At 36.4% G+C, this 24,513-nt stretch overlaps 1 protein-coding gene across 1 annotated transcript; it reads right to left on the reverse strand.

The window, feature by feature from the left end:
- Positions 1 to 5,000: 5,000 nt before the first annotated feature.
- On the reverse strand, positions 5,001 to 24,006 carry meiob (meiosis specific with OB-fold). The gene is made up of 14 exons (XM_028476621.1): positions 23,909 to 24,006; positions 23,596 to 23,693; positions 20,477 to 20,534; positions 20,235 to 20,366; positions 20,069 to 20,141; positions 17,009 to 17,204; positions 14,128 to 14,228; positions 13,959 to 14,011; positions 13,734 to 13,829; positions 13,568 to 13,660; positions 10,240 to 10,384; positions 9,979 to 10,165; positions 9,820 to 9,906; positions 5,001 to 5,159 (listed from the first exon to the last, which is right to left on the reverse strand). The coding sequence occupies exons 2-14, from the start codon at positions 23,647 to 23,649 to the stop codon at positions 5,049 to 5,051; spliced, it is 1,386 nt and encodes a 461-aa protein (XP_028332422.1). The 5' UTR covers positions 23,650 to 23,693; positions 23,909 to 24,006; the 3' UTR covers positions 5,001 to 5,048.
- Positions 24,007 to 24,513: the final 507 nt, after the last annotated feature.

Raw genomic sequence — 24,513 nt, forward strand, 5'->3', positions numbered from 1 at the left:
CATTAACAACTTTTTCACACTTACAACAGTTTTTTCAATATGCGTATTCCATGTTAGCCTCTCATCCATCCACATTCCGAGAAATTTAAACACTTTTACCTTTTCTAACTGGTTTCCATATAAATACAAAGTCATTTGTGGAATTTTCTTTTTCAGGCCAAATATCATGTACTTACTTTTAGATGCTGAAATCCTAAAACCCCACATTTTTGCCCAGTGTACTACTTGATCCAGGGCTACCTGAGTTTGCTTGATTAAGTGTTCTAAATTTTTACCCCTATGCCAAATAGCGCCATCATCTGCAAACAGGGATTTTCCAAAACCTGGATTAACACCTTGAAAAATACCATTTATCATTACATTAAATAAAACAGGGCTAATTACAGATTCTTGAGGCGTACCATTCAAAATACTAACGATTTTTGAAAGTTGATTTTCTACTCTTGCCTGTATTGTTCTACCATTAAGGAACTCTTTAATCCATACAAACATTCTTCCCCTAATGCCAGCATCAAAAATTTTAAACAGCAAACCCTCCCGCCACATACTGTCATAAGCCTTTTCTATATCGAGGAAAACTGCCACCACGGCCTCCTTGTTAACCACTGCCCTTCGGATATCCTGATCCAATACTGCAACCGAGTCCATGGTATTTCTTCCAAACCTAAATCCGTTTTGATAATTCACAAAATAACCAGTTCTTTCTAAAAAAAATACACAAGTCTATTAGTGACCATCCTCTCCATCACCTTACACAGCACTGAAGTCAATGCAATAGGTCTATACGACGATGGAGAAGAGGGATCCTTTCCCGGCTTCAAGATTGGAATTACTACAGCATGTTTCCACACCCTTGGCATTGATCCAGCTTCCCAAATGTAGTTAACCAAGGCATGGATCTCTTCCAGCACTGGCTCATCCAGATGCTGCAAAATCTTATAAGTTATCTCATCTTGTCCTGGTGAAGTATTGGCCCCAGCTTCTACTGCATCTTTAAGCTCCTTAAAAGAAAAATACAGATTAAACGAGCTGTTTGTATCTTCACTGCATGTTAATTTCCAATTATTATCTCGCAGAACTTCATTTCTCATTCTAAGACTTTCATCCCCCAAAACTGTCGAGTTATGCACTTCTTGAAATACTTCTACACACATATCAGCTTTTTCTTTGCTACAGACAGCTTCTGCGCTGCTATTCTTTAACACAGGTAGAGCAGTATTACTCCTTTTCCCCACGATTCTATGAATCCGAGCCCAGATTTCTTTAACTTGGGTTCTTGGTCCTATCGTACTACAGAACTCCCTCCAACATTTATTTTTTGCCCCCTTAATTGTTTTCCGAGCCAAAGCCCTCCACCTCTTACAATCAATAACATTTTCCTGAGTAGGATGCATCCTTAACTTTTTAAAAGCCTTCCTTCTATTGCTTACTGCCTCAGCACATTCCTTGTTCCACCATGGAACAATTATTCGGTCACGGGGCAACCTTCTACTCGGAATAGTCTCTGAAGCTACTCTCATAATCATATCTGTCAAAGATTTACACATGTTGTCTATAGAACCGTTACTATCTACCCCATCCAACCCCTTATTAGTACCTTCCCTGAACTTACCCCAATCCACCCTAGAAAAATCCAATCTGTGACATCTGTCTGAAGATTCTACCAAAAGTGCTCTGCCGAAAGTAGCCATAACAGGAAAATGATCGCTTCCGAGTGTATCATCATCCCAAACTTCCCACTTTGCTATCATTGCCAATGAAGGGCACGTAAAACTGAGATCAAGGCAAGAAGTCTTGTTTGTATTAATATCAATTCGAGTCGCGCTTCCATCATTCAAGATTACAAAATTGCTTCTATCTAAAAATTCTTCTACCACTAAACCATTTGCATCCCTTTCCTGGCTTCCCCACAGAGGGTTGTGAGCATTAAAGTCACCTACCCAAACCACAGAGTTACCTGTCCTCCTCTCAATTTCCTCAAGTTCTGCCAAAATCAGAGCTTTACACGGGTTATAACAATTTACAATAGATATTTTCCCCTCAGTGCTCCATACCTCTGTGACTAAACATTCCAATGTAATTTCACATTCACATTGTTTATAGTGAATACCCATTTTGATAAATGTAGCACACCCTCCAACAGACCTATGCCCTCGATCCTTACGTAAACAATCATAACCCGGAATTGAGAAATCTAGGCATGGCTTCAGCCATGTCTCTTGGATACACAAGATATCTGGTTTCACATCACAATCTCTGACAAACTTTTTAAAATCTTGCCCATTAGCTATAAGGCTCCTAGCATTCCATTGCAGGATGCAGACCATGACGATTTAAGCTAAGTACCACTGAACCAGGCTTCCAGCCCCCCTTCTTCCATATTACTTAATGATTCCTCCTCTACTCCATCTCCCACCCCACTACTGGATTTGAGCCTCCTGCGTCTCCTTCATGTATTTGAACAGGGATTCGGGGGCATACTCCTTAAGCCCCAAAAACCGGACTGCAGACTCGACCACCCACCTAATTAGATCAGATCTTGAATTTTTGCCACGTGATCCGTACACAACATCCACAATAAAAGTCATAAGGGACTCTTTATTTACAATAGGATCCTGACTAGAACTTCCACCCGTCTCCATACCTCTTTTTAAGATCCTTGGTGGAGCCTTACTTACACTCTGGGCTTGTGGCTTTGCCTCCACCTTTTTCAAGGCTTCTGCATAAGAGATCTTGTGTTGCTCTTTCACCTCTTTTACTTGTTTAGCTTTTACATACATTGGGCATTCCTTAGAGGATGCCGTATGACACCCTCCACAGTTACAACATTTTGGAGAAGGTACACTACAAGACATAATATCATGCTCTGCTCCACACTTGGCACATCGCCTATTACCGTGACATGAAGCCGCCAAATGCCCAAATCGCTGACACTTGAAGCACCGCATTGGAGGTTTCTGGTAACTCCTAACCGGAAATGATAAACAGCCAATAAACACTCTTTCTGGTAAAGTACTTCCACTAAATGTAATTAACACTGGGGCAATAGGATTTCCACCTTCATGAGCTTTAAACCGTTTTACTTCACCGGCAATCCCACCCTTGATACTTTCCTTTATTTCACACTGATATTTCAGCACATACACCGTAGATGACGCCCTGAATGATTTCCTTTTTTGTAATTATTATTGCTTCCACTCTTTTCCCGGCAATCTTTGTTACCTTGGCTACTTTGTCCATCTGCTCCTTGCTTTTACACAGAGCCAGCAGTGCTCCATTAGCCAACACTCGAGCATCCAAGCCCTCGCCTACATTTTTAAGTGACTCGGTGATTTTTAACGGATTTACACATCTAAACCCGTCCCCAGTTTGCTCTTTCAACTTAAAGATAACTCGAAACTCTTCAATTGCCTTCGCCATTTTCATAAATCGGCCTCCGTCTCTTCCGAGTGAGGTGTCGGCACCCCTCTTCCTATTCCCTATTTTACTTCTGTCCTCTTCCTGACTTATCCTACCTCCTCCTCCCGAGGAAGAAGCCATCCAAAGGTTGACCACCCAACCAATCTAAGATCAAACCACCTAAACAGTAGTAAAAGTCCAGACTCGTACACCACGTACGGCTAACCGTGATCTCCCAAGATGTTGCTTCCGCCCGTGGTGGCAGCTTACTCCTGACTATCCCTCTCCATCTGCTCCAAGTCAGCCGTGAGCCCGCAGAAACAACTTAGCTAGCATTCAGAGAACCCTTCCGGTCTCCGAGAAACATTTCTGTGGAAATGATTCCGCTTTAAACATTAGCGCCACCTGCTGGTTAATGTTATTATTTTATGACTGATTTATTGAGCTGCTGTTGGATGTGTGAATTATTAAGAGTTTTATGAGATCTTCACATGCTTTAAAATAGTGAATCTCAGCTGGTCAAAAAAATAATCACTTGATGTCTCTCATGTTGGACTTTTATTATAGAAACTTTTATTTTGACAGGCATGCTGTGAAATGCATGTTGCATAGGAAAATATATAGATTATGTTAAAAAAAAACAAAAAAAAAGATTACATATGTTTTTTCTATGGAATCGTAGAGCTGCTAAAAATATATAATTATATGAAATATATATAATAATGATCACTATATTGTAGGATATATACGTATATATACTATATAGTCCGTAGCAGAGTAATATGTAAAAATGACATCTGTAAGTGGATGGTGGCTATGTACCAGCAGTGCCCCTAATGAGTAATTAGCATCAAAGGATGAAAAGAAGAAAAATAAGTAAACTTGTGTTTTAATTACTTATATTATTGTTTTTTTGTTTAATCAAAAACAAGTTTCATTATATCATTTATTATTGTTTCACAGGAGTCCAGAAACATGACAATAACCAATCCGCTCTCTGCCTTCACTCAGAACTACATTTAGTAAATGTTGTAAAATATTAAGCTCTGAAAATCTCTGCTTTTTTTTTTTCTAAACAAAGTTCTGTGTTTGGAACCAAGCAGCAACATTGAATCGGTAGATTTCCTTCTTATTGGTTATTGATATCAACACATACTTTAACAACACTATGAAGATTAGTTTCTTAAGTTACGATACCAGACAATTTCTGATTCTGATACAAAACTGTAATCAAATCATTCTACGTGTTTTGAACATTTACTTATTGTACACTCATTTCCTGTATAGTTCATTCATTAATGGTTCATAATTGTCCCGTGAAGTGAATGTGTTTGTACGTCTAGTTATGAAATACGGTAAGTTTTGTCAAAAAAAGACATGACACTATAGAAGTTGAAATGAACATTTATTCACAGCTTGAACAATGTCAACAACCTAACAGCATGCATTTAATAAATCAATAAATAAATACACTGGTTTACAGAAACACGTCGAATTCATAGTTAAATAGATACGCCATGAACAAATAAATACTATAAGTGAAATAAATATTGTTGATCATTTATGTAGAAAAACATTCTGCTGATCAGTAACAGCCTCATGTAGAAACACATCTCTAGAGATTTGTTTTCTGTTCACGTGACGAAGTGTTAACGCTGCAGCAGGGCACACAGGTGCCGTTTCACCTCTCCTGGATCAGCCAGAGAACCTGCCAGGATCACAGCCTTCAGTCCCGTCTTCATCTTTGCAGAAGGAATGATCTAGATTAAACAGAGATGTTTATGTTTGTGCAATGTGCAAGTAGTCGGTTTAAACTAAATACCTGTTTTAGGTCTAACCACTCACTCCTTCCCTCTGTTCACAGCCACTACCATTATACCTAAGCTTCATATGCACAACTACAACATCACTTCTCACTCTCACGATAAAGGGCTCATGTTACGCTAAATCAACTTTTCTGTGCTTTAAACATAATAAAAGTGCTATTAGGGCTTCATACACATGCCCAAAGTGTTGTTTTCATTGATTCTCTCAATCGTTAGTTAGAGGGTGATTTGTTCCTGACGCGGCACTGAGCTGGAGAAGCCGCGCCTCCAGGAAGCGCTCTGCTGTGATTGACATGTAAACAGACACGCCAACAAATGTGTGCATTGAGCATGAGCTCGGCGAGGGAGTGGGTGGGAGGAGGGCGGGCCGTCCTCTGGCCCTACGTCACCGTGCGGGGAGGAGGAAGTCAGTGTCCTGTCTATAGACACGCCCACTCATGAATATGCATAACTTGGCTGCAAATCAGCCTGTTTGTATAAAGTTGCTCAGAAAGTGACTTTTCAGAGGCTAAAACTCTGGAAAACAGACGAGTTTGGGAAAATAAAACTCAAATACTATGTTTTTAGGGTTCTCAGAACAAATGGAGATGAGTAAAAAATAGCATGATATGGGACCTTTAAAATAATCAACTCTTCCTCACCCTTTCCATTTCCTACCTTGAGTCTCTCCTCCCTGTTCCCTTCCCCCTCACTTAGGTGTAACACTGACCAATCTTTTTATATCCTTCCTATAATGAAGTGTTTCTTATCCTTTTTTCCTTTTTAAAACCCAAATTCCACAAATGTTATGAGAGCTGATATTGTAGGTTTTATGTTTTTAAAGCTGCTTTGATTGTGCACAGCAAAAATATTTAGTTCATTGTGTGATTCATGCTGCTCGTTGAGTTTTTTTTGGAAGTTTTTATTTTTACTGAATAAGCTTTTGTGTTGGATCAGATTAAATTAGCTGACTAAGCTAAAATTTTAGTTATTTTTATATATATTTATTTATTTTGTTATATAATTACTGTTGGATTTGGTGATCTCATATAAATAAAGGTAATAGTCATACATTTGTTTGGTTACTTTAATGAATGGATACTGACACATACAGTATACCTTGTTTAAAAGTATGAAATAGCCACAAAGTGAGGAAAAGAAAAAAAGATGCATTAACAATTGTGATAATCGTTAATATCGTAATAATCGTTAATTAATAGAATCGTAGCACCCTGACGAAAAACAAATCAAATCGTGAAGTCTCTTAGATGGCACACCACTAAAAGTAAGGCAGTAACATAGATTAAAAAAAAGAAACAACTTAAGCTTTACTTCACTAATTTTGGCCCTCAAAGAGTTACAAATTTCCAAATTTTCCGCACCACCAGAGTGCGCTCACTCACGCGCCACGCCCCCTATACTGCGAAAAGTTCCTGGTGAGAACCCTGATAAGGTTCCGTGCTGTTTGGTGTGCTAAACAAAAAATAGCAATTCACAGCATTATTTTTTTATCTGTATTTAATTTATCGCAATGAATGCGTTGAAGTGACAGCCTCACTTATTTCCTCGGTACAGCCCCCAGTGATGTGCTGTACGGAGGAAATAGGACCTCATTCTTCAAAACAGAACGTAACAGCGCATCCTGTGTGCGTGAGGGCACTGGGTGAACCTATATGCATTTAGCAGTGGTGCTGTACGGTATTCCGTGAAACGGAAACGCAAAAAGTGGTATCAGTAATAATGTGGGTTTTTGTAAAGTTCATTCTATTTTGTGAAACTTGTTTTAATAATCTGTTTGGATCTGTTCTGAATGTGTTTCTGCTAATGCTTAAATGACAGTTGAAGTTTGTTTAATACTTTATTTTCAGTATCAGTCAGATGTGGCTGCTGAACCACAAATCCACACACTCAGATTTGCGTACGAGAGCTCAGACCTGACGTGAGATCTGATCGTAGCGTACGCTCACGTCAAAAGTGATAATTACCGAAGACTGCATGAATTTGGTCGAACGCACGTCGTACGCACAGATCCGAACGTACGAACTAAGCATGTGGAGATAAATCGATACGAACTGGTATCTAGATACAAACGTGCGCGATGGGGGTGTATCGATTCATTCAGTGTGCATCAGTACAATTTACGGGGGGAAATCAAGATGCATCGGTGACTGCATGCCTGCATCAATAAAATCCATGGTTGAATCAATTTTTTCATCAATACATCTATTTTCTGACTCGCTTGTTCCTGTTTTCATGGTTGCGTTGTAATTTTTTTCATGTTGTATTTCATTATATCCTGTTTTTCCTTGGTACATTGAATGCACCATCACTGCTTTGCGTTCTGTTTTGAACATGGACTGAAGCTGGTGTCACTGTCTGAGTTTACCTTGTGCTGAGATCAATAATTAGCATGCGCACTACCGGAAAATGAATTTATGCTACTTCCGCTTAGCTTTTTTCTACTTCCGCCATGCTGAGATTAAAAATTCAATTTCAAAGCGAAGGTACAAAGCTAAAGTTATTTGACGAGTGCTGAATGGCTCCAGATGAGTTTATATAAAAAAAATGTTTTATAATTTATTCTATGCAGTTATTATTATTACATGTATAGAGTTTGTATTACAAAAAATAGGTTTTATAATATATTCTGTGCAGTTTTTTATTATTATTACATGTATTGTGTTTGTATAAAAGAAAGATGTTTTATAATGTAATATAATGCCTTTTTTTTTTTACATGTATTCTGTTTGGATAAAAAAAAAGCAAATGTTGGAATATCCTTTTTAGAATTTATTCTTCCTTTTACTAATTTTCCATGGCAAGCTTAGTATGGCATTCTGAGTGACAATCTAGGTCAACAACTTGAGTGATTAATAGTGTGTCATGCAGCAATCTCTATACGAATAGGAATAGCTTATTCTCCAAAAAAAAAAAATGATTATAATAAAACTCCATACGAAAAGAAATAATTAATTTTCCAAAAAAACATGATTATAATATACATTGTAGTAAATAACAGTTAACCTAATGTAATTTTATTTTTTAAAACCAGTATAATCCAGCACGGGTACATCTCAGTACGTAGCAGTCACGTATTGAGATTGTAAGTGAATCTCAGTACGGAGGTAAACTCAGACCGTGACACCGGGAAGCACGTTGGTACCGCAACAAAGTTACATCAACATAGAAGTCCACCAGAGCAGCAGCAGCAGCTATACATGAGATTTATAACACACCTACAAACATTTATTGTGGCAGATCAAAACATTGATCTATAACAAAGTGTCTTCATAAAGTAATTTATTGTTTGTTTTTAACAGACTAGAACAGATGCAGGTGTAACATTTGCATTTACTGTATTTTTTTTTTTTAAAGGATTTTTTGGGCTCTAGTGGCCTTTATGTGACAGTTGCTTGACAGGAAGGGGGTTAGAGAGAGCAGGGAATGACACGCAGGAAAGGGTCCCAGGCCGGGAATCGAACCTGGACCCGCTGCAGGTGAGGAACTATAGCCTCCGTACATGGGGCGGGCGCTCAACCCACTGAGCTATAATTTCCTTTCATCACGTTGAATTGCATCGTATCGACAAACTCGCTTTGTATCGTATAATGTTGAATATAGTGCAGAAAATCGTATCGAATCAGGAACAGGGGTGAATCGTATCGACAGGGCATTCAATGCATCGCTAGTGTATCGTATCGCTGGTAGTGTATCGAGATGCGTATCGAATTGTTGTCAGTGATGGAGATTCACATGCCTAGTACGAACGGTTGATAAATAAGTGCTAATGTGTTTACTGTAGAATAGGAATGTAACGATTCACTCAACTCTAGATACGATTCGATTCACAATACTGGGTTCACGATACGATTCTCTCACGATTTATTTTACAAAATGGGAATGTAAACAAATGATGATATAATATAAAAAAAATTACTGTACTATTTTCCTTTTATTTTTCATTGTCAAAAGAATCCCTTGATGAACTATTCAAAACAATGCAATTTAACTAAAAATAAATCTTGAATGAAATAAATAAAGGAATAATACAAATGAAGAAGAAGCCCTTTAATTTAATTTCTGGTTCGATAATAAAAAATGCAAAACTGCATAATAGTTATTTTTCTTTTTAAAAGTGCAACTGAAAATTTATTTTGTGTAACAATTGGACTTTAAAAAAAAAAACAGTCATTGTACTGTATTTACATCAGATATTTGTTTGGACCAGCAGAGGGCCCTGGTAACCCAGTGGTTGATTGGCATGCAGATATTCTTGCAGTGAAGAAGAGATGCTACGCTCTAGCAGACAGCGCTAATAAAAAACCCTGACATTTACAGATATTCCTTCGGTGCTAAAGGGCTAAGGAATCATTTATGAACATGTTTAAGAGTAGAAGGCAGCCAGAAAGAGAGTCGTAGGAGATTCTGGCCGCCGCCTCCGCTTCTGCACAAGAAAAGGATAAAAATATAGCGCCCTCTGCTGTTTAAAAAAAGAACTGCGATTCAATTTTCAGAGTATCGGTATGAACCGTGATACCTATGAATCGATTTTTAACTGCCTTACTAGTAATCGTTACATCCCTACTGTAGAACAAACAAACACTACTGGCTCTACCTTCACGTGCACCTTGCATCTTTCCAGCAGATATCTCCACTTCATTGAAGTTCGCTCTTCATCAGTCAAACCCATGAAGTCCGTGGTCTGCGAGATATAAAAAGAAAAACATTTGAAGCATTTGTTTATTAACTTGGCCGATCCTTTCCTGACACCCACTGTGCAACCCAGTGTCGTCTCAGCCACAGGGCTCCTGAGAGCACAGGCCTGCAGAGTGCCCGTGTGGTCAGTCAGGTCCACCAGAAGGTCAAAGCCTGTAGTAGCTGAGAGAACCTGATCTCGCCCCTGACACGAGCTGTTGGTGCAGCTCTGCATGTCCTCAGACACCAGGAACTTACACCTGGAGCTGAGGAAGGGAAGCACAGACTGTGATACATTCAGGTACGAGTGAATCCTTCATCCACCAGATCCTAAACCCACCACCGGGTCCTGATGACTTTAGAGACTGAAGAGTCCAGTTCTAGTTTGGAGATGAAGCTGTAGATGATGCCATAGAAAACCTCTGAATTCTCCTTGGCTTTTTGCTTCAGCTGATTCACAGTGAACACATCAGTGATGGAGTCCACTGGACAGACAAAAACACATACTGCCGTCAATGTAATACTACTTCTACAAAACATCCACTACATTACAATTATTACAGAATAAATAAAATATACGGGTCAATGACGAATAAGGATTTTCATCGCATGATATTTCATAAAGTGGGCATCATCGGGCAAGGTTTGCATGAATATTATGATGAAAATAAAAATATAAATGCTAATCTTATACAGAAGTGGTTCCCAAACAGGGGTACAGAAGCACATTGCAGGGGGTTCTCAAAAATATTTAACAAAAAATTTTAAAAAATGTTTCTCCTTTTTAGGCTATTTTTTGGAAAAATTTACCACAAACTAACTGTACTATTGCTCAATAAAATACTATATTTTCTTATAATTTATTGAGAAATGATTTTTATTAAGCTGTAGAGGCCATTTTATCACACTTCTGTCAAGTAGCAGTGACAGCTCAGCAGCAACACACAGCAATTACACACACTGTCGTCGTGGCAACAGGAACGCACACCCAGTGCTCCATCAGGCAGCACACACAAATATCCATCCATCCATCCATCCATCCATCCTCAGAGCCGCTTTGTCAGTGCACAAACAAACACATCACACACATTTCCTCACTGCCTTCGGTATTACTCCCACATCATGAATTTCTTTCACTTCTCTCTCTTCCACAAACTGTTCACATGGGTCAGTGATGGCTGTACTCCTGACTGCTCTATGTTTCACCAGCGCATACATTACATATCCTTACCGGTAAAGACTGGGATACACTGTTCGATTTTTTCAATCGTTGTACACAGCTCCAGCTCAAACTGTGCGACTCAGACGCAGAGCCCCAATGTGCGCAGCTCACGATGCATGTTCTCACACAGTACGCTCCGACACTCTGACACAATCTGACTGCTCACACTGTACATTCATACACGACATGTCGGAGTCTTATTTCCGGAAATGCAACGTACAAATTAGAAGAAGAAGAAGAACACTGAAGCGTCGCCATTAAAACAGACGAAGAAGAAAAACCCCGAAGTGGAGAGACGCTCGCAAGTCTCAGCAAAAAGAGCGTTAAAAAAGAGAAACGGCAACGTGATGGACCAGGAGCTGGCTGGACAGACGTGGGCACGACAGTCCGTCAATTTTACAGCGGTCCAATGGTGTTCGCGCATGCGCAGTGTGAGCGTTTACGGTAAGCCGGTCCGTGGCACTGCTTCAACTGTGCGATACCTTCACAAGGAGCTCACGAGGAGCGACTGGATTTCAAACATGTTTGAAATCCTTAGGACCTACGATTGCTGATCGGAAGCTGGTCATGAGGTGTTAATCACTTCTCGTGACCCCATGTATATTACACGATGCACGACACACGATCTAGCAGAGACTTGCACGATCCCACAAAATAGTCGTACGAGTCAAAAGTTGGCTCAAAATGGGCCAAAAATCGCAGAGTGTATGCCTGCCTTAAGTTACCGGTGACATGACGCCTCTGAGTGCTGACAGATGGAGATGGAGTGGCGTCATCTCTTTGTTTAAGTAGCGCCTTAGCGCAGGTTGTGGGATCGTGTGTTCATGGGTAGTTTTGAATTATTATTAATTACGTTTCTTAGGGGTTTGTTTTAGGATTTCCTTTGGAAAGCATAGGGAGAGGGACCAAAGATAGGACGTGACGGCATAACTGTCATTAATCACACAAACTGTCATCACAGCAACAAGCACACACAGGTGCTGATTGGCTGTGTTTTGGCCCCGCCGGCTGGCATTCACTATTTCTGTCCACGCCACTGGCTGTTTGACAGTTTGAAGGATCCCATCCATCGGTGTGGCTGCTGGCTCTCTCGTCATGGCTGCTCGACTGAAGTCAACGCGCTTTCACGCACCATCGATAGTAAAAGTGCGATGGTGGAAGTTCCATCAGAAGTCTCCATCGCAGCGTTTGGTACAACGGTTACACGGCAAAGCAAGAGGAAAAAGGCAGACGGAGGTGGAGAAGCAACACAATAAAGCAGGGGTCGCCAACCTTTGTGAAACTGTGAGCTACTTCATAGGTATAGTCCGAAGGGCTACCAGTTAGAGAAGCACTTCTGAAATATTACATTTTCACTTTAATTAGAGGGTAAGATAATAATGAACTTAAAAACGTAAGAAATGTTGAGGTTTCAACATGAAACACTTTATTTCTCCTAATTCATATTCTCATAAAGTTTTATAGATTTTTTTTCTTAAGATATATCTTATATACAGGTGTATATCTATATATATATATATATATATATATATATATATATATATATATATATATATATATACATACATACCATACACCAGCCCTGCAACACTTAAAAACATCTGTCACAATGTTTCCGTGAAAATTGACAATTTAAAGATGGTTATTTAATACTAAAACTTTATCAGCAGTATTTAACTCTACTAAGTATTAACTATGTCTCTCATACTGTATGTCTTTATCTTTGTGAGTTTGAATTCTGGAAAGTAAATCAGTTTTTAGAGTGAGTTCATTGGTGACTAGAGTTCCTGAGGGCCGATCACATGGTCCATGAGGGCTACCTGGGGCCCGCGAGCACCATGTTGGTGACCCTTGGTCTAAAGGCTCAAATGTGTTCAGGCTGAACGGACTCACTGAGGTCCCTCTGACTCGCTATGTGGGGTGGACTGCACCCTGTCAGCCCCACATACCGGGTCAGAGAGGGAGGGTGATAAAAGACGGGATAAAACGCTTGTAAACCTAAGACAAACATATCCAAGGTGGAGAGAACACGTACAATTCATTTACAGTCTGGACTGTCCTCACAGGCAGAGAGTGATACGTGTTTTCATTTCTCTGAAACGCCAGAAAACTCTCCAATAACACAAGATAAAGTCCCTACATTTGTTACTAGTCTCTATGAAGAAAACAGTCGCAGAGAGCTCTACAGTTGTGCACGTTCACGAGGATACCAGTATGGGAGGTTAAGTTTCGAAACAGGGAGGGGAGGGTAGAGCATCTCATGATTCTACATACTGCATCTTTAAACACTACTAAACCAATTATAAACATCTAACCCAATGCAAAATGCTGTATATTATGTTGTTGACTGTATTCTTGCTACACTGCACAGACAAAGATTGTGGAGAGCTTATTAGTTTATACATATTTCCTGATTATAAATGTGATGAGCTACATTTAGACTTGCCTGCTATGTCCTCTGGTGTGTCGTCTTGATCCATAAATCCAGACTCTGACGCTTCTTTGACAAAGCTGAACAGTAGACTGGCCTCTCTGGTGTCTTTAACACATTGAAAAATGTCTTTATCAGCATTTATTTATTTATTTGTGTAAACATAGGTGTGATCTCATACCCGGGTTGACAGTGATGATGCTCTTTGAGGTGATGGTTACTATCATGCTGCTCCGAAAGTTGTCAAAGCTTATCTTTGCATCAGCGACGAACACCACTTTAAATAAGAAGTAAGTGCCAAATAAAACCAGGGGACGTCGTTGAACATAAACTCGGACACGTCTCTCTTCACTACAGTGTGTGAGTGGGAAAACACAAAAGAGTGAAAGACAGTGGCGTATCCTACCCGTCTCCCTGGGTGTGAGGGTTTGCATGAGTTGAATGGTTTCTCGGTCCCAGCTGAGACAAAAACAGAGATCAGGGAATTCCACTTTTAAAATGCAGTTTATATTTCACCATCAAATAAATAAATAAATATATGAATACAGGAATAAATAAATAAATAAATGTGGCACCAGACGAGGGGGAAAGAGGAGCCGCAGTCATCAAAGAGCTTCACTTCAAGCCTCTGCCCTTTGCGTCCGTCAGAAGTGGTGAAATGCTTGGTTTCTCCAATCTGAGCAGGTAAACATTACAAACGATTATTAGTAATCAACGAAACCGATAACGAAATTTAGATTTGATTTGATTTATTTATTTTTCAACATGTAAAAACAAAAACAATACACAAAAGGAATGTCCCAAGACAAAGTTAATTTCCAAAACAAGTCAAAAACAGAAAATAAAAAGATTTCAATAAAAACATTTACACGTTCAAAAAAAGAGTAGAAAGAAGTCTGAATTATTTAATCCTACTTCTCTTATAACCTGTGCAACCAATTTATCTATAAGGTACTTATAGATACACATATACACACTCGTACATTAAAATATATACAGCTTTACACCTATACATACATCTATATACATAAACCATGTACATACAGTAATATAAACTACCCAAATACAAGTTCTAATTATAATATTAGCTACCTATATGCATATGAACACAATAGTAATTGTATTAATAAAGGTGGAGACTTCACCTGTACATTGTACGTAAAACCAAATTTCTATACATTACTTTACCCATACCAAAAAATACTATTTTTTTTTAATTATATTATTACATATTATTCACTGCGTTTTACAATTCTACAATGTTTTCAGTTGTAAGCTCATCTTATATATATATTTTATACACATAGCTCAACACAGACACAGGGAAAACATCTGCAGCACCAGACAAAAATCAAACATTCTTGTTTAGATCAATATTTATTAGCTGTAAAAATGTATATTTTACAACACACCTGGGATTAGACTGAATACAGTATACTTTTAATTTGTTTGTTTGTTTGTTGGTTTTTGAACACTGATCAATAATTAAAAAAAATACCTTAAACTAGAATAAACTCACAAATCTTGGTTGAAAAGCTTTAATTCTCTTCATTATATAAAAACAAAAACTGAAGAGATCTCTTAAAGTTCACTGATAAAAAATAAATAAAAATGACTTCCTGAATTTGATATGAGATCAAAAGTAAAACCTGAAATGTAACGTACAGTAGTGGCAGTGTAGGCAGGTCATTGTTACAGAGCCAAGAGAGACGGCTGTTTTAAAATACACTCATTTTATCAGCAATCATGGGAAAAATGGCCGTTACTGATTATTAAAAAAATGACAAATTTCGGTCAGTATTATCAGTTGTGCCGATTATTGGTGGATCCTTAATGTGATGTTTATCTAGAGTCATCGCTTTATTTTATCTACAGTGGTAAAGAAACATTGTTGAGCAACAAAAATGACGTCATTTCTACGCACTGAGATGTGTGGACCTCGCGGATGCGTCAAGCATAAAACAGCCTTTAGAGTTCATAAATTAAGCAAGACTTTTAATTTTATTTGGCTATTAAAAATGGCCAAATATCATGTTCTCGTAGGAGTTCTTATTATTTTTCTTTGTCCTGGAACCCCTCCTAGGCTATTAATGCAGCACTAATGACATGTACGTATGTCATCTTATAGGGGATATGTCAAGGATGTGCAGTCAACCTTTTTTGGAGCCAAAATGTCAAGGTCAAGGTCAAAGTGTAAAAAACCAACATTTTCCATATCTCTACGAATATTTATCGTACAAGTTTGATACTTATATTTATGAAAAGCTCACCTCAAGTGGAGTATTTTATTTCATTGAACCGAAGCTGTACAATCTACCGGTAAAATAATCGGTAGGGGTCAAAGTTCATGAAGTCACAAAAACACAAAAAAAATACTTTTTCCCCGATAACTTGGCCACAAATTGAGATACTGTGCTCAGACTGGTACCATTGAACAACAATTCCTTTCAATGTGTGACCTTGACCTTCACTCAATCCTGCTCCATCCTGCATTATTACTTTCAATTTAATTAGTAAAAAGAACAAACTTGCCAACAAATCCAGATACAGGTTGTCATTTTTGCCAATTTTTTTGAATTATCAATTGCCAGACACGTATTTTATTTAAAAACAATTGAACATTTTAACAAACATTTTATTTTAAACAGATGTCTTTGTGGAAAATAAATTAATTTCCAATTGTGCAAGATATAATCTCTTCCTTTTTAAGTTTATACATCAGATGTTTACTGTAGGTAAGGGAACCGTGACAACAATTTATTACCCAAAATAAACATGTGGGGTGAACGTAACTAGTAACTTTTACTTTGTGTTCTATTTAATTGAGCTGCTGTTTACTTGTACTTGTACTTTAGTACAATTTCAATCAAGGAACAGTACTTCTACTCTAGTAGGATATATCAGTACTATTTACAATTGTGTTTAAAGCACATTTGTTATTTCGTCCTTGCTAAAAAATTAACATTAAAAACACATTTTTTTCGTCAAATGTCAGCCAACATTTGAAACTCATAAAAGGTCTTTCGCGACTTTACAGTGAGTCAAAAAGGATATGGATTATAAGATGTTGGTTCAGGTGGTTTTGAAATGTTCAGAATATTTGACTTTTGAAGTTGTTTTAACTGTTAAAATATTGACCCAGGTCTGACTTGTATTGTCAAAACAATTTCCATGGGTCTTTATCAGCCTTCACACACCACAACCTTTTATGAGTTTTCTAAGAATGACTCCAGTAAAGGTCACATGGGAACGCACAATCTTAAACGACTGTATTTCTACCAAAAACCAAATGTCTTTGGAGTCGCCAGAAATTCTTGATATCACTACAATGTAATCAGTAATATCCCATAGATTTTACATCAGTCGATTTAATCATTAAACCCTGTTCTATTCTCTGACCTTTTTCTGTTCTTTAGAGAAATGGTGCATGTATTATCCTCTGGTGGCGTCTCTTACCCCTTGGATCGCTGCCAGTATATTGATCACTGAGCCATCCAGCTTCTGTCCATTGGCCACTATGTCTCCCAGTGAGTAGAAATCTCTGGGGTCCTTCACAGGCAGGTGAATGAGTGGCAGCAGCCTATCAGTGGTGTCCATGTCTGCACACAGCAGCACCTGGGAGTGGGCCTCCGTCACCAGTAACCTGTACAGGCTAAACAAATCATTGATTTATTAATCAATACTAGCAGGGTTGGGGCCAATTACATTTTTCAAACACAATTACGTCTTCAATTATCCATGTTCAATTGCAATTACTTTGACCAGCAATTTTTCCCACTTACAAGTAATTTAAATTACAATATTTATTTTTCTCCTGAAAGTCAATTAGGATTACTTGCTCAATTACTAAAGTTCAATTACAATTAATCACAATTATTGAGCCTTTAATAAACAAGAACATAAAAACTAATCTTGGACTTGAGTTAGCTTTCTGTTAGCATCTCTAACATCTGGTCAATGTTGACAAGTGGGACTGGGACAAAATTTCAGTCCTGACTTTTTGTGTCCAGACCAGCCCACTACATTATCAGTGACACCACGTGGAAGCTGTTATTAGGTCAGTGATTCTCAACATGTGGCTTTTAATGTCTTAATTTGAATTATTATTCGCCCAGAAAACCTTAAAAGGGGGAAACTTCCGAACACTTAATTTTTACATATATCCTATGGCTGTTTTGCAACTTCCTTTGTCCCATTTTTGCCCCTTTTCAAAAAGTTCTGACACTTTTTCCAGACTTTAGCCACTTTTTGCCAATAAATGCCTCTTTTTTTTCGTATTTTTTGTCCATTTTAGCAAGTTTATTTTGACACTTTTATCCAATTTTTGTCCTTTCTTGAATTCTTTTGGCCACTTTTCATCCAAATAAGCTAACTTTTGCACAATAAATACCACTTGTTTCCTTTTTTCCCTACGTTTTGCCTCTTTTTGTTCCACATTTTTGCCCTTTTTCACTATTGTTCAAAAAGGCAAAGAGTGGCATATAAAGAAAATTAAAGAAACAACAACAATAATAATAATAATAATAATAATAATAATAATAATAATAATAATAATAATAAAAAAATAATAATAATAATAGGTGAAACAACACTAATAATAATTATACACCCTCGCAAAAAACAAGGAGGTTGTAAGGTAAACTGAACAAGAACACATAGTCATACCCCATCAGAATGGTTGTCATTAGAACTCACAACCTTTTCCTAAATGTCCTAGATCTAAGAACATAGTTGTATACATCAGAAAATATATTCACATCAAAATATATAATTACTAACTATCTTAAACAGTTTCTAAGAAAAGCTGTCCCCTTTGAAGATACCTCGAACAGAGTAAAGAAAACGGAACAAGGGCAATAACTCTGGAAACAATCATTTTGCAGTTCTCATTTTCAAACTCTATCAAAGTATTGATACCCTGAAGCCAAACACCAAATTTAGTTATCCTATCTTAAACGGTTTCTGAGAAAATCTGTCCCCTTTGAAGATACTTCAAACAGAGTAAAAAAACGGAACAAGGGCAATAACTCCGGAAAAAAATATAGGCGCGGTTATCATTTTCGAACTCCATCAAGGTAATGATTCCCTGAAGCCGCCACACACCGAATTTGATTATCCTATCTTAAACAATTTCCGAGAAAAGCTGTCCCCTTTAACTCGGACGTACGGACGCATGGAGCTCAAACCTATATCCCCCTTCACACTTTGTGGCGGGGAATAATACACCCTCGCAGAAAACAAGGAGGTTGTAAGGTAAACTGAAGAACAAGGTGCAAATGAATGATAAGGTGTGAAATGTCTATGCATAACTAAAAATAAAAATGATAATGATGAATAACAATAAAGTAAATATATATACATGTGTAAACAGACTTTTATTTTAGGACAGTGGTAGCCCAGCTGTCAGATACTCTGAGTAGTGGTAAAAAGAGTGATTATAGTAACCGCTTTGGGACAAATGTGGCCTTCCTCTCTCTTCGGGCGACTCCCCTTTATTTTGTTAATTTGTGTCAGAAGGCACATTTGAAAGCTTCACTCATATTTCTCTGATGTTTTGACCATTTTAGGTGTTGATCTTCACCTTTTTTATGTTTTTTAAAGAGTTGTGCCACAATGTATTATCGATAGATAAGGAAAATGTCTGTGAGAACAAGCGGAAATTTGTCACATAATTATAGAAAAATAAACTGATTACGACAATTGTTTCTGTGTACCCCCTGAGATGTGTTGAAGTACCCCTAAGGGTACACGTACCCATGGTTGGGAACCACTTAGGGCGATGGAGTGATACCAGCAGCAGATGGACAAAGCTAAAACACTTTCCAAAAATGAATAGTAAAATGTCAGTAAGATGTTCTTATTGTTTGCCACGTTTTGCTCATTAAAGCTCCACTTTGTCATTACACACCACCTGGTTCCTTTTTATTTTACCACTCTTGACTGCTTTTGGCTAATTTTAGTCACTTTTTACTCTTTTCTTGCCACTTTTCAACCATTTTTTGGCCACCTGTAAACATGTCTGCCTCCACCCGCTCTTCAAAATAAAAGTAGCGGACCAGACCAACCCACCGGGACGATGTATATGATCTACTATCTAATTTGCTTCTCATCTGTTGGTTATCTTGTTAGGCTTCCTAATCAAAGAAAATAATGGTATGAATATTTTTGGTGTGGGCGTCTGAGCTTTTTTTTGTCAGTATACGCAAATAAAATAAAATGATTCTCAAAAGCACTGACAGGTAAACATGATATGAAACATATTTCAATAATTGTTAACTACATATGCCTATGTGTAAGCGGTCCCACAGTTCTGTATTTAATGACAATGTAAAAAAACAGTTTCTATAGAATTTCCATGTGAATTACAATTACAAAGTCATTACAAGTATAACAACAATATATTTTTCAATTACGATTACAATTATAATTACGTCATAATTGCAATTAATTATCAATTACAATTACAATCATAATTGACCCCAACCCTGATCAATAGTGTTAAAATGTACAAGTTACCTTGGGGTCGGAGGGCAGAATTTCTCTCCCTTTTCCATGTCTTTGTTGGTGACTAAGGGATTTTCAATAGTGACTGGAATAAAACACAGGTACATTAGATGTGATTACTATTAATTAACCGTACTAATTTATTGATAAATGAGGCAATCAATGCAAGCATTCTCACCACAGTCTCCAATACTGATGCTATTAGCCAGTCCATTGACGTAGCCATTGTTTCCCCAAGCGCTGACGTTAATGAAGAAGTCAGGAGAGTCTTTCACAGAGAAGCTGAACGTGAACCTGTCCACTCCAGGATCTAAAAAAAACCATTCAAACCACTTAGTATCACCAGAAGAGGGCGCAAGTACACCATGTGATCCATGAACAACAGCTTTGCATTTGTAATAATAGAAAAATAATGCTCACTTTTTCTGTCGGGGAACATTTTGACGTCACTTTTGCCGATGATGATTCCTGCAACTTTCTGAAACACAAGGAGGATAAAATGTTCAGGTGAGATTATATCAGTGATTTATTACAGCTCAGCACACAGGACAAACTCATTATGGACATGGAACACATTAATCAATGTGTTGTGTGTTTATTGATGTATTTTGGATAAAAATGTTCCCTGGGGGTCAATTACATTATCTATCTATATACAGTATATATATATATATATATATATATATATATATATATAATTTCAGCATTTTTTCTAATAACAGTTATTATTTTTCCCCCGAAAGTCAATTACAATTACGTCCTCAACTACTAAAGTTCAACTTCAATTAATCACAATTACTGAGAATTAATAAATAACCCTTATAAATTGTAACATTCCTCTACTTTCTGTTAGTATCTCTTATAATAACGGGTTAAATCAGCTGTAAAATACACAAAAAAATATGATATATCATCTCATTTGTTTTTCATCACTTGGTTACCTTGTTAATCTTCCTAATCAATGAAAATATTGGTATTAATATTTTTGGTGTGGACTTCTGAGCCTTTTTTTTCTGTCAGTATAGCAATATATTTTATAATAATGATCCTCAATAGAACTGAAACATTAATTATTATCATTTAATAATTGTTAACTAAGGGTGTAAGAAAAAATCGATTCGGCGATATATCGCAATATTTCACTGCGCAATTATCGTATCGATCCAAAAAATGTCCAAATAGATTTTTTTTTTATCATGTTTTTTAATGAAAAACATTAAATAAAATACACATTTAATTGCGCTAGGTGTCAGTGAAGCACATCAGACCTGGTTAAACTACTTACTCCTCAATGCATTTTAGCTTAGAAGAGAAATAGCACTTTATTTTTTCATAAAACAAACTGGATGAATGTAATTTGACAGTTTTACAATAAATATACCATTTCTTTTTGATGTTGCTATATTAACTAGTCAATTGCCATTTACTTGTTCTCGTTTAAAAAAATAAATACATTTTATTTCATACCATTTTGTTGCAATATATCGTGATGAAAATTAAATTGTTTAGTATTGGGATATATCGGGATATATCGTATTGTGACATGCAAAGTATGAATCGTATCGTATCGTCAGAGGCAATGCACAGCCCAAGTGCTAGCCATAGAACTGTAACATGGTTCCTCAGTTATGCATTTAATTAAATCATAAATGACAGTTTTTACAAAATGTTAATGCCAATTACAATTAGAAAGTCAATGATCTGAACTTAATTACAATTAAATTACTAGTACAACAGCAACATTTTTTTTTCAATTACGACTACATTTTTAAATTAGGTCATAAATGAAATGAATTACCAAATATGTAATTGCAATTATAATTGACCCCAACCCTCCCTGACACCAAGCTCTTTATGATTTAGGATTTAAATTAGGCTTTTGTGAGAAAGTTGAACATGTTGCACCGCCCACTATAGACACAGATACATGTAGTATGTAGAGGTAAAGGCTGAATGCATGGTGGAAACACCAAACACACACACTGAATCTTAGATTTTTATATCACATATTTCTGGTAAAGGACTTTTATTTTTCTTTCTAGAATTTGTTTTTGATCATGTTTATTAAAGTGTGTTATAAATACACAGGAGGAACGACTAGGAGTGTGACGATATCTCGATACGGCGATATATCGCAATATTTTTCTGCACGATCGATTATCGATATGCTCCCACGAGGTTTTATTTTTTATTTCTGAATTTTTTAATTTTTTAATTTATTTATTTTTTTCAAAACCTTTTCTGCTTTTTCACTAAAATTTGCAGGTACATCTTCACAGAAATTTTGTCACTGTTTGTTGAAGGAACCAATATATTGTTTACTGGAATATAGCACTAAAATGGAATGAAATGAAAGACCCTATTTTTTGTTTACAGAAAACACTATTGGAGATACTTATTCGTTTACATTAGTATGTTGACACTTATTTACAGAAATGTTGCACTAAAATAGTGTCACTGTTCATAGGACACTTTTTTAATTTATTGTCTTTCAGAGATTTGAAATAAAAATTGTATATTCTCACTTAATCTTTTTTTTCTTGTTATGTCAGATTTTTGTAGATTGATTTCTGACCAATATATCGATAATCACAGTATCGTCATACCGTGAGACAATCGTTATCGTGAGCTTTGAATCGTGTATCGTATCGTATCGTGAGGTACTCAGAGGTTCCAACCCCTAGTAGCGACTAGGGGTGAGAGTATTGGGTCACGATACGATATTATCATGATATCGCGATATATTGCTATATTCTACCCAGTTAATATCAAAATTAAACGTAGCAATAAAAAATGAAGTTGCCGGACGATGTTGATCATTTAGGGGACAAATTGAGTCAAAACTATTTGCTTCAAAACATCCTATTTATTATTAGTATTTTTGCACATTTTCACTGAAAAAAAGAAAATACAGTGTTACACACTGCCATAAAATAAAGTGCAACAAGTTTCTTTAAACTGAAACTACTGTGTAGAAGTCTCAGAGTAATTATTGATTAAATATCAGAAAAAAAAAGTTTTTTTTTTACATTTTTTTAATCGATTTAAAAAAAAAAAAATAGACTTAAAATCGGCACCCAAAAAAATTGTGATATATCGTGAAATCGATTTTTTTTCCCCCACACCCCTAGTAGTGACAAGGTATTATTATTCTGCATTTTAGATTGGACTAGAAAACAGCTTTTTTGATATTTATTGTGTGTGATGTGATGTTTATTTGAAAAAGAAAGACAATTTAAAAAAATGTAATTTCATTCAGTGATTATTATTTTATTATTATTTTACCAATTTTTAAAAGACATTTCAAGCGACCCCATATGGGGGTCACGACCCCAAGGTTGAAAAACCCTGCTTTAACCCTTTTCTCGGGTATTCTGCAGTTCTGATTGATTATACATCTCTTATAATCACTTTAAGATTATTATTTCACATCAACTATATTAAATTAAAGCATTAAGTGCTTGAAATCACAGAGAACACTGAAGAGTAACATATGAGAGCATAAAGAGTTAAAATATGAATATATATTCTGAACTCACCGGACGACAGATGTTCGGATGCAGCTCAGAGATGGAGATGATGGTATGATACATTTTATTTCCTCGTCCAAAATAGATTTGAAGAATATACGTAGACACTGTAAAATATTAGAATACAAACACCGATGAGTTTCTCTCTATTATACATGAAGAGTATTTAGTCCAAGCTAATGATAAAGAAACAAGTAGCTAGCTAGCTAGCTAGCTAACATTAAGTATTCATTTTAAAACAAACAATGGTTCAATAAAACGGATAAACTCAAGTGCTAAATAACTTCTCTAGACTTTATATAGAATATGAATTGTTTGCTACCAAGTTAAATTGCTTCCTTCATCAGTTTTTCGACTTTTTATGGAAATTAAACTAAAATAAAAGTCAGATTATCCGAGAGGCTGGTGCTGCCTTCAAAACTATCGGAAATACGAGTTTTGTCAGATCAATGCACGTTAAACCATAAATTATGTCAGAAAAAGAAGAAAAAAAAAACAAAATAAATACATTAGACTCGAGATATGTTAAATATTATAGAAATACGTATTATTATTATTATTATTATTATTATTATTATTATTATTATTATTATTATTATTATTATAACTGAACCCTTTTGCTTACTTCATTTGTATTGTATTTTTGTACTTCCGTTTGTTTTTCCTTTGTTAGATGTTTAGTAGTAGACTCTTCCATATTTTCCATATATGTTTTATTATTTTATTTATCTCAAACATTAAAAAAAAACAACTATATAAAACAATCGTTGCTTACTTTAAAAAAAAAAAAGAAGAGCCCTAGAAATGTTTGAGAAATCTGACATTGAGCAAATGCATGTATATACATACATATATATAAATACACAACAAAATACACACAAATATAAATAAAAACATGCATTCATAACCTACTTACATCAACATCCA

Source organism: Gouania willdenowi, chromosome 19 (genome assembly GCF_900634775.1).
Source record: "Gouania willdenowi chromosome 19, fGouWil2.1, whole genome shotgun sequence".
NCBI lineage: Eukaryota > Metazoa > Chordata > Actinopteri > Blenniiformes > Gobiesocidae > Gouania > Gouania willdenowi.

Bases quoted from the DNA above. Each gene is read 5' to 3' on its own strand.
- meiob (XM_028476621.1), bottom strand. From the start codon at position 23,649: ATGTATCATACCATCATCTCCATCTCTGAGCTGCATCCGAACATCTGT. The intron at 14,012-14,127 runs GTGCCACATTTA...TTTTTGTCTCAG, and splicing joins TCCTCTTTCCCCCTCGTCTG to CTGGGACCGAGAAACCATTC. The intron at 13,830-13,958 runs GTAGGATACGCC...TCTTATTTAAAG, and splicing joins CCTCACACCCAGGGAGACGG to TGGTGTTCGTCGCTGATGCA.